At 36.4% G+C, this 16,334-nt stretch overlaps 1 protein-coding gene across 1 annotated transcript in view; it reads left to right on the top strand.

Moving 5' to 3' along the window:
- The window catches only part of PTPRQ (protein tyrosine phosphatase receptor type Q), a gene marked incomplete at both ends in the record, with an annotated part of 125,963 nt that overhangs the window by 86,483 nt on the left and 23,146 nt on the right, over positions 1 to 16,334 (top strand). Inside the window, 8 exons of the mRNA XM_082280024.1 lie at positions 2,976 to 3,162; positions 5,398 to 5,642; positions 6,265 to 6,331; positions 6,899 to 7,057; positions 8,296 to 8,518; positions 8,965 to 9,038; positions 14,474 to 14,573; positions 15,364 to 15,492. Of these exons, the coding sequence (XP_082136150.1) occupies positions 2,976 to 3,162; positions 5,398 to 5,642; positions 6,265 to 6,331; positions 6,899 to 7,057; positions 8,296 to 8,518; positions 8,965 to 9,038; positions 14,474 to 14,573; positions 15,364 to 15,492 (1,184 nt within the window). The remainder of the gene's footprint in view (positions 1 to 2,975; positions 3,163 to 5,397; positions 5,643 to 6,264; positions 6,332 to 6,898; positions 7,058 to 8,295; positions 8,519 to 8,964; positions 9,039 to 14,473; positions 14,574 to 15,363; positions 15,493 to 16,334) is intronic.

Here is a 16,334-nt window from a genome sequence, read left to right as displayed (position 1 = left end):
CAAGCACATGAGAAGTAGGATATAGGTTCCCTGTTCTGCCAGAAATTACATAGACAGGGCTGTAAGTGAAAATAGGAAGTATTTTATGAGACTTTACCCAGGACAAGTTGCTGTTTGCAGTTTCAAAAATTCTGAATCAGTCCGTTAGATGGTAGGAAAAAAAAAATTAAAGAGCAGTTCAAACTATTTAAGGCCTTTAAACACAAATTTTCTTTAAGATTTCTGAGAAGAGAGTAAGACTATGTGTGTATATTTAATTTTTCTGAGTCTGTCATAAGAATTACAGATCTGCTAGTATATTAATGCTGAGATATTTCTGCAATCAAAATTTCTAAGGAGATCAGTAAAAAATACCAAATATTTTTAAGCTACTCAGAAAAGTTACAAGAGAGAGTAATGCGTAGTCCTGCAATTTTCCTCTAAGTTCATTGTACAACATGCAGAGTGAAATCTGCTCAGTTCTGAACATGCTTACTGCAGCAGTAGAATGGCAGGATGAAGGATGTACAACAAGGGGAGGATATATAGGGATGTTTCCTTGGCCCAATGGGTAGGTCGCTAAAAACTACACAGCAAGTTTTATTTCCCCTCTAATAAAATTAGGGAAAACTTCCTCCTTGTGAAAAATTCCTGACATTTTTTACTAAACAGCATTATAGTGCATCAGCAGAAAAACATTTCATGGTTTTCATAAAACTTACAAATTCAATTTTCAAAGCTTGATTTTTTTTGGGATTAATATTTTATCAATCTGTATTGAAACAATTTTCTCTCTGATAATTCCAAAATTATAAATTATATATACTCTGAAAATATTATAAATACCTTATCAGTATAAGTTATAATAAAACTCCTGAAGCACGATGAACTGAGGAATGTGCCAGGTGAACTTGCCAGCATTTGAAAGGAACTTTAAAAAATGGTTTAAATCTTCAGTTTGGAGGACTAGTTTTGTTTTTACAAAGTGAGTTTTTTGTTCGTTTGGTTGGGTTTTTTTCCAAATATATTTCAGATAACCAGCTTTGTGTTTATGGATTCCTTCTAATTAGATGTTGTCTGTCTAATGATCAGTAACTACAGATGCCAGTTCTGTAGAACTTTAGTAGACAAATCTATTCCTTCTTAAAGACCAATAAAGATGTCACAATCTTTTTCAGTGAAATTTTTAGTATATATTTTATTGTCGCAGCGGGAAATTTTTTTGAAGACTCCAAATTCCACAAACTTCCAGTATGTATATTTTTATTCTCAACTGAGTATCTTTGAATATTTATAAAAATAGCATCATGGAACAGAATAATTCCGGTTTCTACTCTGTTATATACTAAAAGTTAATAATTAGTATTCATAACTGAATGTATTAGGATTCTGCTTAAATTGCTAGGATGTTCCTTGCAGTTTTAAAGATCAGAAAAACTAAAAAGTGCTCTTTTGTTATTGTCCCTCCAAGTCATGTTTTAGTTTGTCTTACAGCCTACTATAATTAGAAGTAGTTCTGAATAAAATATTCCTGGAAATGGGTAAGGAAAATGAAACTTAACCATTAAACTTCATGAAGAGTAGAAATACATTTAATGATGTAGGGTTGTGATTGTACTTTAGCTGTTGAATAAATATTTATATGCCGGACTTTTGATAGTCAGATAGAAGAAAGTGTTTCAGCTCTTGATGGCCCTCCCAGGAAATGAATGTCTGTTTAATTCATCACAAAGTTTAGTTCAGGTTAATTCTCAGTGGGGATATATGCCTATCCATCAAATAAAAGGTATGCTTGACCTATTCTAATGTTTTATCAGCTGCATTTAATACAGATTTTGTTCAGTGGGAGAACTACTGTACAGCTGCCTTATCCTCTTTTTAAATTACACACTGAAGAAACAATAATAAAAACATTATTAACTGAAGCAGTGGGAGTATACATAAATAGAATTTTGTAAATGATACTTGATGAAACACTCTTTTTTTCCTTTTTCTTGTTTTTGAAGCTACCATTAGAAGTGATTAGTTGGATAAAAAGTCTAACGCTGGAGATTTTTCTACAGAACTACCGATTATTTGAGATGTAAGGATGATAGGTATCCACAATGTAACCCAACACATAGGCTGCTCTAACACAGAAACAAATGTGCCTAAAATATTCCTCACAAATTATTTGTTACCCTTTCCATGCAATATCCAGTGCTGCAAATTGCTCAGCAACCCTCAATAGATTATTTTAGTTTATAACTAAATGAATAGTCATAGTTTTAGTTACTTTTTTAGGTATGCCATTGCAGACTGTGTAATTTTTAATTCCAGTTGGGTTTTTGTGCAAGTAAAATTTCTATTTGTATTTTCATGAACACTGTAAGCAGGGGGTTCTCTTTAATTTATTAACATCATTTTTTATATTTTAAACTTATTACTAGGTCTTCTGTAATCCTCCCTTTTTTAGATTGAACCCTAAAGCTTTCCAGCTTTTCTAGTGAGAAAATTACTCCTTCCCAACTCTCTCATAAAACAGAATTAATACATCCAAAGAAGAATCCCACTTTCTGCTGTAGGATCAACATTATATGTTGCTGCCCAATTTTCTAATTGTATTCCAAACAATCTTCTGCTATATAGCTGCTCATCTTCTGGGTCTTTGCCTAGTTTGATTCCCATTTCAGGTCACTACAGTTGCCTTGGCCCAGTGCCTCCAAATTGGTCCATGTTCGCTTGGTGTGAGACAGCACCACCCAAACAGCCCTTTCCCTTAAGTGCATACTGCATGGAATGCCACAGAGGCAACACGTGGGTGAGATGGGAATGTACTCCCCAGCACAGCTTTGTACTCATGGTACCTAGAAACTTCTTGTGAAATCTCCTATGTAACTACTTAGAAAAGTGGAAGAATAAAGTTTAAATAAGATGTTCAAATAATAATTTCCTGCTTTTGCCTGTTTCAAGCCTTGTAACAACTTTTTTTCCTGTTTTTTACTATATTTTTAAAGGTAGATAATGACAACTATAAAGGTCGGTTTTTGAAGACAAATGAGGAGGGTAAAGTCTTAGAAATTTCTGATTTAAAAGCATTTACGAGGTATTCTGTAGTAATCATTGCCTTTACGGGGGATGTGAATGCTGCACTCCTAGAAGGCAAGGCTAGTTCCCCAGTAATTGTCTCCACTTTTGAAGCAGGTTTGTATTTTTTCTACTTTATACAGATCAAACTTCACGGTTTTACTTTAATTTGACAAATGAATGAGAAATTTGAACACAAAATGGGCTTTTAATACAGATTTGTCCTCATAATATTTTCCTTTAATATTTAAAAAGGTGTCAGACAACAAAATGAATGGTTATAAATACTAAGATTTACCTTTAGTTATGCAGGGATCCTACCTCGCTCCATGTAAAATTTGGATATGTGGAACACAGCCATGCAGATTACTTCTATAGCCAATGAAGACAAAGGTTCTATCTATATTAGCATGTATATTTAAGACACCTATCATGGGCAGGCATGACTCCCTTGTGGAGGTGCCTGTTTTTCTTGAGACTACTGAAAACTCTATACAACATCCTTGGTTTTGGTGCAAAATTTAAACATAAAAAATTAAGTGAAGTGCATCTTACCATTTATAAATGGGATCTGTGCTGACTTGATGACATTATTTATGTATTCTCAGTGGAAGGAAGTTGCTAGCGAAGGCCCACAGGAATCTCTGCTTGAGTCAGCTGTTCCACAGATTCATAACAATCTGGAGAATGAGCTAGATTTTAAGGTGACAAAAGTAGATGATGCTGTTAAGTTACTCAGAGAAATAAAACTGAGAGATGAGCTGTTACAGAAAAGTAGACAGCATTTACATTTGCTCAGAAAAATAGAAATAGATGTACATGGGGAAGATGTAGTCCTAACTTCACATATATAGATCACAGTTATGCTCTGTCTACTATCTTTGCTGGTTCTGATTTGTTTTCAATTTTTTAAAAAAACAAGCAAGACATTAAAAATATTTTCTCAAGGGGTATTAAAGTTTTGTTTCATCCGAACTAATTATCACCTGTGCATAAAGCACAATTCCCTTATCTCTAGCTGCAGAACATCTTTTTTAGTTATATACTCAGGTTAATTTCATATTTAAGTGTACTACACGGTGATTTTATTTATCATTTATCCTTCCTTTGATGTACAAAAAGCCAAGGTCCCTATTGATATGATACTATATATGAGTGTGTACATCCATCCATCCATATATATATATGTATCTCCAACGCTTGAAATAAGTTAAATTCTAAGGATTTCACGACCTATTTCTATCCCTGGAAGCTGATATGGTCTTTTACTGTGGAAAAGTTAAAAAGTAAACTATGTGGTAGCTGGGTCTGTTCTGAGATAGACAGCATCCTGTCTGGCTACCTTTTCTGGTAGCCCTTTTCCTTATGTAATTATGTGATACATTAGGATGTGCAGTAACTTTAGAGAGAAGCAGTTATTTTTGTTCCATCTCGTTTCATCTGTTTTGCACAGCTTAGCTTGGTTAGGACCAGTTTACACAGAGTTACCCCAGAGAAGCCTGAGTAAGCATTTGTTGGCTAGTATAAAAAACCTGGGCAATAGGACAACTGCATCTAAATCCTTTGCTGAGGGAATGTGTTTACCTTCCATTGCTTGATTTCACTATTTAGAGGTCACGCTACATACTTGTCTGCTCAGGTAGAGCAATAAATATTTAGCTGCCTGGAAAGAATGCTACAGCCTTTTCTTTCAGATAGAAACATTGGGAAAATGATTTATACCTTTGCTGTCCTGAGAATAAGCTATTGGAATAAGCATTTGACAAGAAACTGCCCCCGGAAAAAATGCATGTTGTGCTTTTGTCTGAGCATCAGCTAGTGGAAAAATTTTTCCTAAAGATTTAGTTATGGTAAGCAGAGACTCTTAGGAGCACAGTGGCTTGTTTATATGTTAGGAGAGAGCTTGCTGTCAACAGAGGTCTTTCAGAAAGGGATACTCACTGACTCTTGCTTCTTGCTTGTCAACCCATGCAAGGATTTGTTTAGCCCAGATGTGTTTCAAGGTATAATGATGTTTTCAGGCTTTCTCAGCAGATAATCACAAAAAAAATTTCTGAGTAGAAACTACTGAGTGTTATCTAATCATTATTTTTAAAGTTTGTAGCATTCAGTACCATTAAGAATTCAGTGCCACATTCATTAAGAATAGGATTTCAGTAGATATTTGTCTTTTTATTGTGTTTGTGAATACTTACGTATGCAGTAAGTATTTGAGAATTTTTTATAAAAACCAGAAACTATCAATGAAATAATACTGATATACAAAAAAATTGCAATTTTAATTTTTCAGGTGTTACTCTAATAGTAATAGTAGTAAACTGATTAAATGGGTCATTGAAATATTTATTTCAGTGCCTGAAGACCCACCTAACAACATAACTTTTCAGAAGATACCAGATGAAGTAACAAAGTTCCAAGTAACATTTGTGCCACCATCTGAACCAAATGGAAATATTCAAGTGTATCAAGCTATGGTTTACAATGAAGATGACCCTGCTGCCATCCAGATCCACAACCTTAGTGTCATTGAAAAAAAAGATCAGTCAGTCACTGCCATGATAGAAGGACTAAAAGGAGGACATACCTATAATGTCAGCGTAAGAACTGATACAGTTGGGGGGGGGGGGGGGCTGTATTTTTTTCTTCGATGTGTGAGATTAGTTTGAAACTTTGACTGAATATGAGATTTTCATGCCAAGAAGGTTAGCTGGGGTGCAAAGAGAGGCAGGTCTGAGGAACAAGGGGAGCAATGAACAGGATAGAGTGAGTGGGAGCAGAACACATCACTAGTCTGGATGACCAGTTCATGCGCTTAGCAAAGCAATCTGTGACACATAGTCACAAGCACAAGACTAAATCTCTCTCTTAATTCCACTACTGGAATTGTTCATTTGGCTTATAGGACATGAAAGGTTCAGTTCTGCAAGGGGAGCTTGCTAGAAGTATGTGCATGAAGTACTTTCAAATACTCAGAGACAGGGACACGAGAGGAGAAAAGATCATTCTTTAAGTGGGCTTGCTTACTCCTTTTTTAGGAGCTACATTATAAGCAATGAAGTGTTACTGCACTTAGGATTTTAAAGGAATATAAAGTAATTTCTAGCCAAGTGTGAATGACAAATGGAGTGTTTTGGCATTCATTGTTGCTTCAGATATATCCAGTATTGGCCAATATGATGCTATTACAATACTCATTAAAACAAATATATTTTTTTAAAGGTGTATGCAATTAATGGTGCTGGTGCAGGGCCAAAAATTCAATTGAAAATAACCATGGATATCAAAGGTATGTCCCATAAAGTACCCTTTATCTGAAATCTCTGTAAATTCTGAAGAAATTGCTGTTCTATCTGTGAGTACACAGCTGTGTGCCTTGAGCTGTTACTTAGAGGCTGCATAATGTAGGAGCAGGAATATGTAATTGATCACCTTGAATTGTAGTGTTTAGTTTTACAGATCATTTGCTATTTGTATTAGAACGATACTGTACAGCATGTGCAGACTCAGTGAAGCAATCATATCAAGTTCAATATTTTAGTTATCATCAGCAAACAGCTTAGAATATGACACAAGAATAGCTAAATATGCAGCATCACAGTTGTTGAAATAAAGAAAGTGATTGATTGAAATTAATTGAAAAACTGAAAATCACTCTTTTTACTGTTTCCTCTTTAAATTGAAAACTGATATACATAGGTATTTATCAGAATATAGTTTTTAGAGCCTTAAGACATTTCTCTGAAAATATGCTGGAGATCTTTTTTTGCACAACTCAGCTGTGGGCCTGAACAATGTACCTCCAGTGAAAATACTGTAAAACAGAACTCTGTGGTATATCTTTGTTTAAAAACAGAACCGCCAAGGCCTAAAAAGAAACCAGCACCAGTTTATGATACCAATGGAGCACTACTCGTCACAGCGACAACAATTACAATCAGAATGCCAATATGTTATTACAGTGACGATCATGGTCCTATCAAGAAGATACAAGTTCTTGTTGTGGAAGCTGGAGGTAGAATTTAATAAGTTCCCTTGAAAACAGTGTTCAGTTTCAACTGTTTGTCTTTTTCATTTATTTTCTTGGGTTTCAGTAATTTCATTTTAAGAGACAGTCAACAAAGTCACTTTTGCTGCGGCAACAGCACTAAGGGCAAAGTATCTTTCACAATACCTGTGGGCTGGGTACTGGATTCTGGGAATACTTGCCGACAAAGGGTCTTCTATGCTGTTTGAAGCCACCAATATTATTCTGTCCCTAATTTTTTCACTATAGTTCTTTATTTTCTGTTTCCTTGGAAAACACCCCAACATTTTACATATGTGAATGTGAATAAATATGAAACTTTTGGGGTTTGGAAAGGTTATTCTTCTGTCGCTATTAGTGTTGCCCATAAAAGAATGCAGCCATGTGCAGTTGATATTTCCATTTCATTACGGGGGCAGAGGGAGTTATATAAATCCCTTCTGTAGACTGTGGGTAAGAATGTTTATTCCCTTTTATGGACTGATGAGTATTTACTTGTACAAAGAGTGCTGTGAAACCCTTTGACTAACTGCTTATCAATGTGAGTGGGAGTTTTATGATAAGACATCATATGGTCATGCTTACTTTACCTAAGAAGGAAAAACTCCAGGTATTTAATTCCCTTATTTTTCTTGGTTTCAAAGTATAGAAGTAAAGCATGGACATTAAGTGAACTCACCTTAAGTGTCTCACCTTTTTCTGAACTTTGCATTTTAACATTAGTCCTAAAGACATTTACTTCATAGCTATTGCTGTGAAGATTCTCTTGAGCTGAAAGATGAACAAATACCATGCCAAGCAACATTGTGAAGATTTTTCTCATGAGCTGCTGGGTTCCATCCACATACGGAAATCTAGTAATTTAATTTATGAATCTTTACTGTCTTCTGACTAAAGGGTTTTTACTGGCTTGCTAGCTAGTCATGTTCAGTTTCAAAGTCAAGTGTCTTGCATAAATAATATAATCCAAAGGCAGAGCTGCTGTGTGAAATTGCCCCTCAAAATTTCTAGATGTGATTTAGTTGGCTTACTCAGAGTTAACAAAACACAGATAGTGTGGATAGTAAGGAAGTTTGGGTTTAAGTGCAAATTCAGTTATAGACTTATTTGTGTAAATGGCACCAATAGCATGCTAAGCTCTTAAAAAATAATTTCCTATGTAACTTCTTTAATTGCAGTCTGGTTAGAATGTAAATTGTATCTATTATTTCTTTTCTTGATAATAGCTCAGCATGATGGGAATGTTACCAAGTGGTATGATGCCTACTTCAACAAACCGAGGCTGTATTTTACAAATGAAGGCTTTCCAAACCCACCATGTATAGAAGGAAAAGAAGACATGAGTGGGAAAGAAGAGATATATGTCATAGGCGCTGATACTACATGTATGATACCAGCCAGTCAAGACAAAATCTGTAATGGCCCACTGAAACCAAGAAAGCAGTACCTGTAAGTACGTTTGTCTCTATGTTTGACCAAGAGAAAGATTTAAATGAAATATAGATTTATGCAAACACTCAAAACATATAGTTCAATTAGAAAAGTGGACATTGAAATTATCATTATGTATATCTAATTTAAAATTTTTTGGCTGAGCACAGATATGGGAGATAAATTTTCTACAAAATTTTTCAAACAAAAGAAGATGATTATTGAGTTCTTGAATTAAATAAATTCAAATTCAAGATAAATAATTCACATCGGGGTTTTTCAGAAATTTAAGATTTTGGCACTGAGTTATTGATATCTGTCATGATGTCACTTTTGCAGGTGAATAATGATTCCAAATTATATTACACTAAACTTAAAAATATTTTTTAGTCCGTAAGTGAAACAATATTTAAGAAAATACACATAAACTTTATTTCATTAGTTTTTCTGGTTTTCTTTCACAGATTTAAGTTCAGAGCAACTAACATTAAAGGACAGTTTACAGATTCTGACTATTCTGACCCTGTCAAAACATTAGGTAAGAAGAGTGTCATTTACTAAAGTCTTTCTCTATTTCTAAAGAGTATTCACAATTCAGTTTCTTTTTAATACAGTGGTTTCCATGAAGTAAGTAATCTCTATGTTTGTTAACTAGAATGGCTGAAGAAATATATCCATTGCCTTGTATGTCCTTTTGAAGTTGTCAAGAGATTCTATGTCAGCCTGGACTGTTAAATGAAGAGGCAGCATTGACAAAGCTTGTTTGCAGAGATTCAATTATACCAATAAAAATACCATGATGCCAGGATAGTTCATCCTGTTTGGCAAACCTCCAGCAGCCATTCTTTCTGCTGTTTCCTTCTCTGTTGGATGTAGAACCAGTACTTGATACTCCTGGCCACGTGAAAAATTGGCTGGATGACCGGGCCCAAAGAATGGTGGTTAAATGGAGTTCCATCCAGCTGGCAGCTGGTCCCTAGTGGGGCTCCCCAGGGTTCAGTATTTGGCCAGTCCTGTTTAATGTCCCTGTTGGTGACCTGGACAAGGGGATCAGGGGCACCTTCAGTCAGTTTGCAGATTACACCAAGTTAGGCAGGAGTGTTGATCTGCTGGAGGTCAGGAAGGCTCTGCAGAGGGAGCTGGAAAGGCTGGATTGATGGGCCAAGGCCAATTGTATGAGATTCAATGAGGCCAAGTGCCAAATCCTGCACTTGGGTCACCCTGTGCAGTGCTACAGGCTTGGGGAAGAGTGGCTGGAATGATGCCTGAGGGAAAAAGAATCTGTGGGTGCTGGTCAACAGCAGCTGAACATGATCCAGCATGTGCCCAGGTGGCCAAGAAGGCCAGTGGCATCCTGGCCTGTATCAGGAATACAGGCTGAACTGTATTGGTGTAGCCAGCAGGACCAGTGCAGTGATTGTCCTCCTGTACTTGGCACTGGTGAGGCCACACCTTGAATCCTGTGTCCAGTTCTGAGCCCCTCACTACAAAAAACATTGAGGTGCTGGAGCATGTCCAGGGAAAGATAATGGAGCTGGTGAAGAGTCTGGAGCACAGGTCCTGCGGGGAGCAGGTGAGGGAGCTGGGGTCATTTAGGATGGAGAAAAGGAAGCTCATGAGAGATCTTATCACTCTCTGAAAAGGTTGTGGCAAGATGGGTGTCAGACTTCTCCCAGGTAACAATCAATACGACGAGAGGAAATGTGGTGTCAGGGGAGGTTTAGATCAGATATAAGGAAAAACTTCTTCATAGAAAGAGTGTCAAGCATTGGAGCAGGCTGCCCAGGAAAGTGGTAGTCACCATCCCTGGAGGTACTTAAAAGATGTGTAGATGTGGCACTTAGGGACAGGATTTAGTGGTCTTGTCAATGCTGGGTTAGCAGTTGGACTTGATGATCTTAAAGGTCTTTTCCAAACTAAATGATTCTATGATTATATTCCAGTGAGCTTAAAGGCAGGTCATCTGAGGGCATGACCCTTTAGCCCCTTCATCCTTTAGAAGTAGACGAAGCTCCATCTGAATTAATAAATTAATGTTGTCTAAGAGAATCCATCTGGTTCTAAAGTCACTAGCCAATAGGTCAGTTGTTATTTGGTCTGAAATCAAACATAATTCCCTCATGGCCATGTTGATACACCTCTAAAACTGGGAATGACATCTCTTGTAGCAGACTGTAATAAGATCTGTAAGTTCTTTTAATATGTTTGTAAGTCAAAAACTTACTTAGCTAAGCATTAGCCCTGACTTTCTCAAAATGCACACCAAGACAACTGGATGAGTACCCAGAAGAATTTTAGTGGGCACATATTTTTCATTTGGCATTCATCTTCTGTGGTATGAGCTCCCTTATTCATCTAATCCATTTTAGGAATTTGTTACATGATCTGATACTGAAGACCCTGAAATGCTGATTCACTACCTGAATATTCTGAAAGGATCTGGCGTTATTTCTCCAGCCCGGAATGCTCTGGAAAATGCAACATAAAAGTTGTATTTATATGTTCTGAATTTAAAAGATCTAAGCAAATGAAGCTAATATTTTTCCCAATAAGGGAAAGATAGTGTGTCCAATCAGGCAAAACAAGTTCACTGGAAATGAGTCCAACTCTATCCAGACCTCTGGGCAATTTTCTCCTTTCTAACAGAAAAATCTGCAATACCTAGTAGCAGCAGATAGTGTAATTCATTGCCTTATCCATTGTTATTGAAAACTTGTGATATTTTCTACCTTGTACATGATAAATAAGCAAGATCTGTTTGTATGATGAATAAAATCTAATATGGAAAAAACCAAAACGAGGGATAAATTCCTCAGATACCTGTGTCTCCTCACACCCATCCAATGCTTTCTGTGTTAATCTTTAACATCAAGCACTGCTTTTTAAGGCCAGACTACAACATACTTTTGCCTGGCCTTAGCTTCTAAATTTCAGAGCTTACATAACTTACATGGAATAGATAATCAAAACATCTTTGCATGACTTCTTACAAGTGCTGTGAAATCAACATCAAATTGATACATCACAAGTGATGCAGGTACTGCAGTTGAATGGTATTGGAGATATAGCACTCTCCTGAAACACTTAGCATGAGGAACCTTGCCCAAGTGTTTCTTTCTAGAAACTTTGGTTACAGGAACTTCCAGCTTGCTCTAGAAATATAACTCAGAAAACATGCAAAAAAGTCAGCTTTTATAAATCTTTGCAACCCAGTTACTTCTATTGCATTCATAACATCAGCCTCTCTCCAGGAGGAATTTATGCTGCCTGAAATCAGAATTGCAATTTTATTTTAAATCAATTAGCTTCTTTAGTAATAACCACTGAAATTTTTGGGTTTCCAACATTAGACTTTCATTTTGTTAGATGAAACACTAATTTGAATTTTGGCAGAGCTATTCACAACAGTTCAAAAACCCCTACATTCTGGTTTCTAAGTCTACTGAGAGAATAGGTAGGTCTTTGATCTGGAAAATCAGACAGTTAACCTTTTGGTACAATTAAATGTCATGTTTGAAGCAGAAAAAAATATGGAAAACCTTGAGAGATCATTTTGTGACTCATGTCAGATGGTCTTGTAAATATAAGGAATTTTGTTAGGGAGGAACACTGAAGCAGAAATTATGGGAATATACAGCTACAATAATGTTTTTTAATTATAGTAAAGGATATATTTTAATAGGGCACACCCACCCAATCATATTCGGTGTACCACAACCTTCCTCTTGAGCTGGAGAGGTGGAGTTTCTTCCTCATAATCCATGACTCGCATTGCAAAGTTAATGTCCCTATTACAGTGAAAGGTCAGGATTTTTCCATGAGATAATTAAGATACAGTGATAAATACTGTTTAAATTTGTAATACATCAAGGCAGCTTGTAACCCTTTTGTAAACTCTGGCGGTTAGTTCAGCAAATCACTGTGGGGCAATCAGTAGTCCCGTGTAAGTGTGCTTATTCCATGTGAATTGTAAACCTGATGAGATAGGAAAGAATCAAAATGGGGTTTCCTGATACTGTCTTTTACATAGAAAGCAACCTTATGATATTCTATTATTGCAGTTTGTTATTATCATGTATTGAGTGCAGCACTTCAGAGTTATACATCATGACATTCTCTGTTTGGTCTCCTTTCCCATGCCCGTAATTATCTCTACAGACATGTCTACAGAGATGTGTAGTCCTCCCCTGCTGCAAAGAAGTAGGAGAAAATGTGGAGTTTTAATTCTTGGTTGGCATTTTACCAGCACTGTTTTGTTTAATAACATCTGCATTGTTCGGATTGATGTTAATTGTGCATTTTGACACAGACTTCACAGTTCAGTGCAAAACAGAACTGTTGTAGAGGTTTCTCTGGATATGCTTCTGTTCTTTCACATTACTGACATTTTTGCCTTATCACAGTGATAAGTGAGTGGCAGGAACTTTTTGATTCATTTACTCATTGAAACATTTTTGTATGTACTTGCTTTTCTATTCTACTATCTATACCTAAGATTAAATATTTTCTTACCTTGTAGTGTCCAGTGTTGCATCTAAACTTTTACTAATGCAGTGGAAGAATTGTTTCAGGTGTTTTGCAAACTATACTGAATTCTCTTGTCTGTAACTTCATACAGACGTTGATATTGCTTATTCACGTTGGTGTCAGTCTACAATAACCTCTGATAAATTTCTACCTAGCCAACTGTTTACTGTGCTGTATTATTGTAGCTGATTATTCCTGCCTACATGTAGAACCATGCACTTGATCTTACAAAATTCCATCCCACTGTTTTAAGGTGATTTCTTCTGATAACTCAGGATCATTTTGAATTTTAATCACATTCTCTCAGGTACATCAGTCCAGATCAACTGAAATATACTCTCTAATCCAAAAATCACAGTCTTTTGAGATAAACAAAACCAAGACTGTGGTGTTTCCCAGTGTGTCCTTGGGAGGATGTTGTCCCTTGAGCGGGAAATAGTTTCATATGGCAGGAAACAGTACATTTTCTCCTTCTCCTTGATGCTAAAAAGGAACTAAGTTTTTCTGCAGTGGATCAGCAAGTGGAGGTGAATGTCAACAAAAGTGAACAGTACCATCAGTAGTATTCCCTTGCTTTACTTATTTTCACTGTTGCCTAAGGGAAAATGAGAGTGAGTTTTATTATAGGCACAGGATTACAGGAAGGGTGGGAAATTAAATGAGTCTCAGAAATTTAGCACTAAAGATATTCAAGACGAGGCCTAGAAACTACTAATCTAAGTAGTTTATCAGTTTCTGAATGAGCTTTCATTCTCACCTGGAAGGACTGATTAGAATACCAACACTTTTACTTTTCAGTCATCGAGGCCTTTATGATTACTTTTGGCCTACTGGTGGTTATTCCTAACAATATCACAAATTCTCACAAAAACCAGGAACATGAGTTAACGGTCAGCGAGGCAGATTAATCCAGAAAGTTCAGATCTCACCACTGGTTCAGTTCCTTCAGCACCCTTAGAATTCCACTAAAATTAATATCATTGTGTTTGTGCGTGGCAGCTGCAAGCGTCATTGCTTTAGAGTTGTTCTCTTTCTTTCCCACTTGAGGAGCTGCAGTAGTCCTGCACAAAGACTGAAGCAGGTTCTGACCTCAGGCCAGTGTTCAGGCTGATGTTACTGCAGTATAGACTGACCTTAACCTGTTCAGCAGGTAAAACTGAAAAACACCAGGTGACATCTGCACATATAGTATTAACACATCTGTATTCAAATTATGTATTATGTAGATCAGCAATGCTTAGGAACCCTTACACAAACTGTTTCTGGTTTTGTTATATTTTTCTTTTTTTTTTTTTTTTTTTTGAAGCTTTTCAACCAACATAAAATGGGTGCAGTTATACAGAGACAAAATGTGTCTGTCTTTCATTATTTCCCTATTTCATACTGTCAGAATTTTAGAAATTCTGAAGAATATATGATATATTAGTTTTCCACTTTCTGTTGCAGGTGAAGGACCGACAGGAAGATCTGTAGAAGTTATCCTTGCTGTTACTTTGTGTATACTTTCAGTTGTTCTTTTGGTGGCTGCAGTATATGCTTTTGCAAGGTGAGATTTACATATCCTTGCCATAGCATGTTTGAAAACACTCAAAAATCGTTTAAAGAAGACTTGAAACAGTCCTATAAATGTAATTCCAAAATGTCTTGATTTTTGGTTGGTGGGTTTTTTTTTGTTTTTATGTAGAAACTAAGGGAGAGACTCACAAAGAATTTAGTCTAGTGAGGGTGGAATCTTCCATAGATGAAGAAGAAAATCCATCTTTTCCAGAGGGCAAATCGGAGTGGTAGCCTTTCTTAACCTTTCAGAGCCACTTCTCTATTGACAGATCAGAGTGTCAGCTGGTTATAGTTATCATGATGCCTAATACTATTTGCAGCTGGATATGAAGTAAATACTCTAAATTCTATTTTCTAAATTTATCAGTTAAATACACAGAAGTCCCACAGGTGGAAGAGAAATTGAGTTTCAATTCAAATAGTGAACAAAATGTCCATGTAAAGAAGGAGGCTGCATACTGCACACATGATGTGAGTTTCATCATTCATTCATGATGTTCATTCATCAGTTCTGCTCTTACTCAGCTGCTTTATTCAGGCATTACCATAGAATTTTTGTAGGAAAACTAAAAGAACACAGCACCTAGATTCTTTCTTCTGAATTTTAGGCAACATAAATTCAGTATTTGACTAAATTACATTGTTAGAAGGGAGACAAGAAGAAAGGCCAAGGAAGGATTTCTGGCAACCATTTTTCAGTTTCAGCCTGTCAAATCAAAGTATTGACATATGTGTCCTTAAATATTTTGCATGTGTATTTTTCACTATTTTCTGTTTAGAATTCGGCAAAAGCAAAAAGAGGGAGGCACATACTCCCCACGAGATGCTGAAATTATTGACACGAAATTCAAACTGGATCAGCTGATCACAGTGGCAGACCTGGAGCTGAAGGATGAGAGATTTACACGGTAAGCATACTCCTTAGGCAAAACAGTAGTCCAAAGGGTCTGTAGCCATGACCCCTTTCTGACCTTTGCTTGTTTGGAAGTGTTTGTGCTGTTCTTATTTACACAGGTCACTGAGATCCTTTTTCAAAGAATGACCTCCATCCTCAAGACACTTCTCACTAGCTTTTAGAAAATCACTTAATCTTAAGCTCTTTTTACAACAAGATAAAAATCTAAGTGCAAATCACTGTTTAACTGTGTTAGCCAAAGAGAGGCTACATATTTTAAACGTGCAGAATTTGTGAGTTTTTTAATGGCCCAAATTTTGTGTAGGCTGCAAACTTACACAGGCTTCTTGAAAAAGCCAACCCCCTAGAAGTCCCTGTCAACTAACTCAAGAACAAATCTGTCATTGTTTAATTGATATTTAGAAAGTGGGGTTTTTTTTAAACAGAGGGATTGGCATAACATCTGGGTTTCTGTGGAGCTCAGCAGACTGGCTATCCTAACATCTACTCATTTAAGGTGCATGCAGCAATTCATATTTTGTATCTGACAAGAAATCTTGGCACAGGTATTTATCAGAAGGAAAACCGCTTTTTGACTGCCAGAAATAATTGATATTATTCACCAAATAAATATAATTATTATCAGCAATATGTGACATCCAACTGAGTTAGAAATGTTTGGTGAGCATTCTTCACCTGCCTGTATTTTCCCTGCTGTGTCACAGATGAAACACTGTGGTAGGCAGTCTCCTTAAAGATGAGAAGCCTAAAATAGCCCTAAAATGGCCCTAGTAGCCAAATATCCTACTGTTGCAGACTAGGAATAGCTGGAAGATGAAAGGTTGTAGTTGTTGA

The sequence above is a fragment of the Coloeus monedula genome (assembly GCF_965178545.1).
Source record: "Coloeus monedula genome assembly, chromosome: 4".
Classification (NCBI taxonomy): Eukaryota; Metazoa; Chordata; class Aves; order Passeriformes; family Corvidae; genus Coloeus; species Coloeus monedula.
Note: the sequence above shows the minus strand (reverse complement) of the source record. Positions and strands in the feature narration are given on the sequence as shown.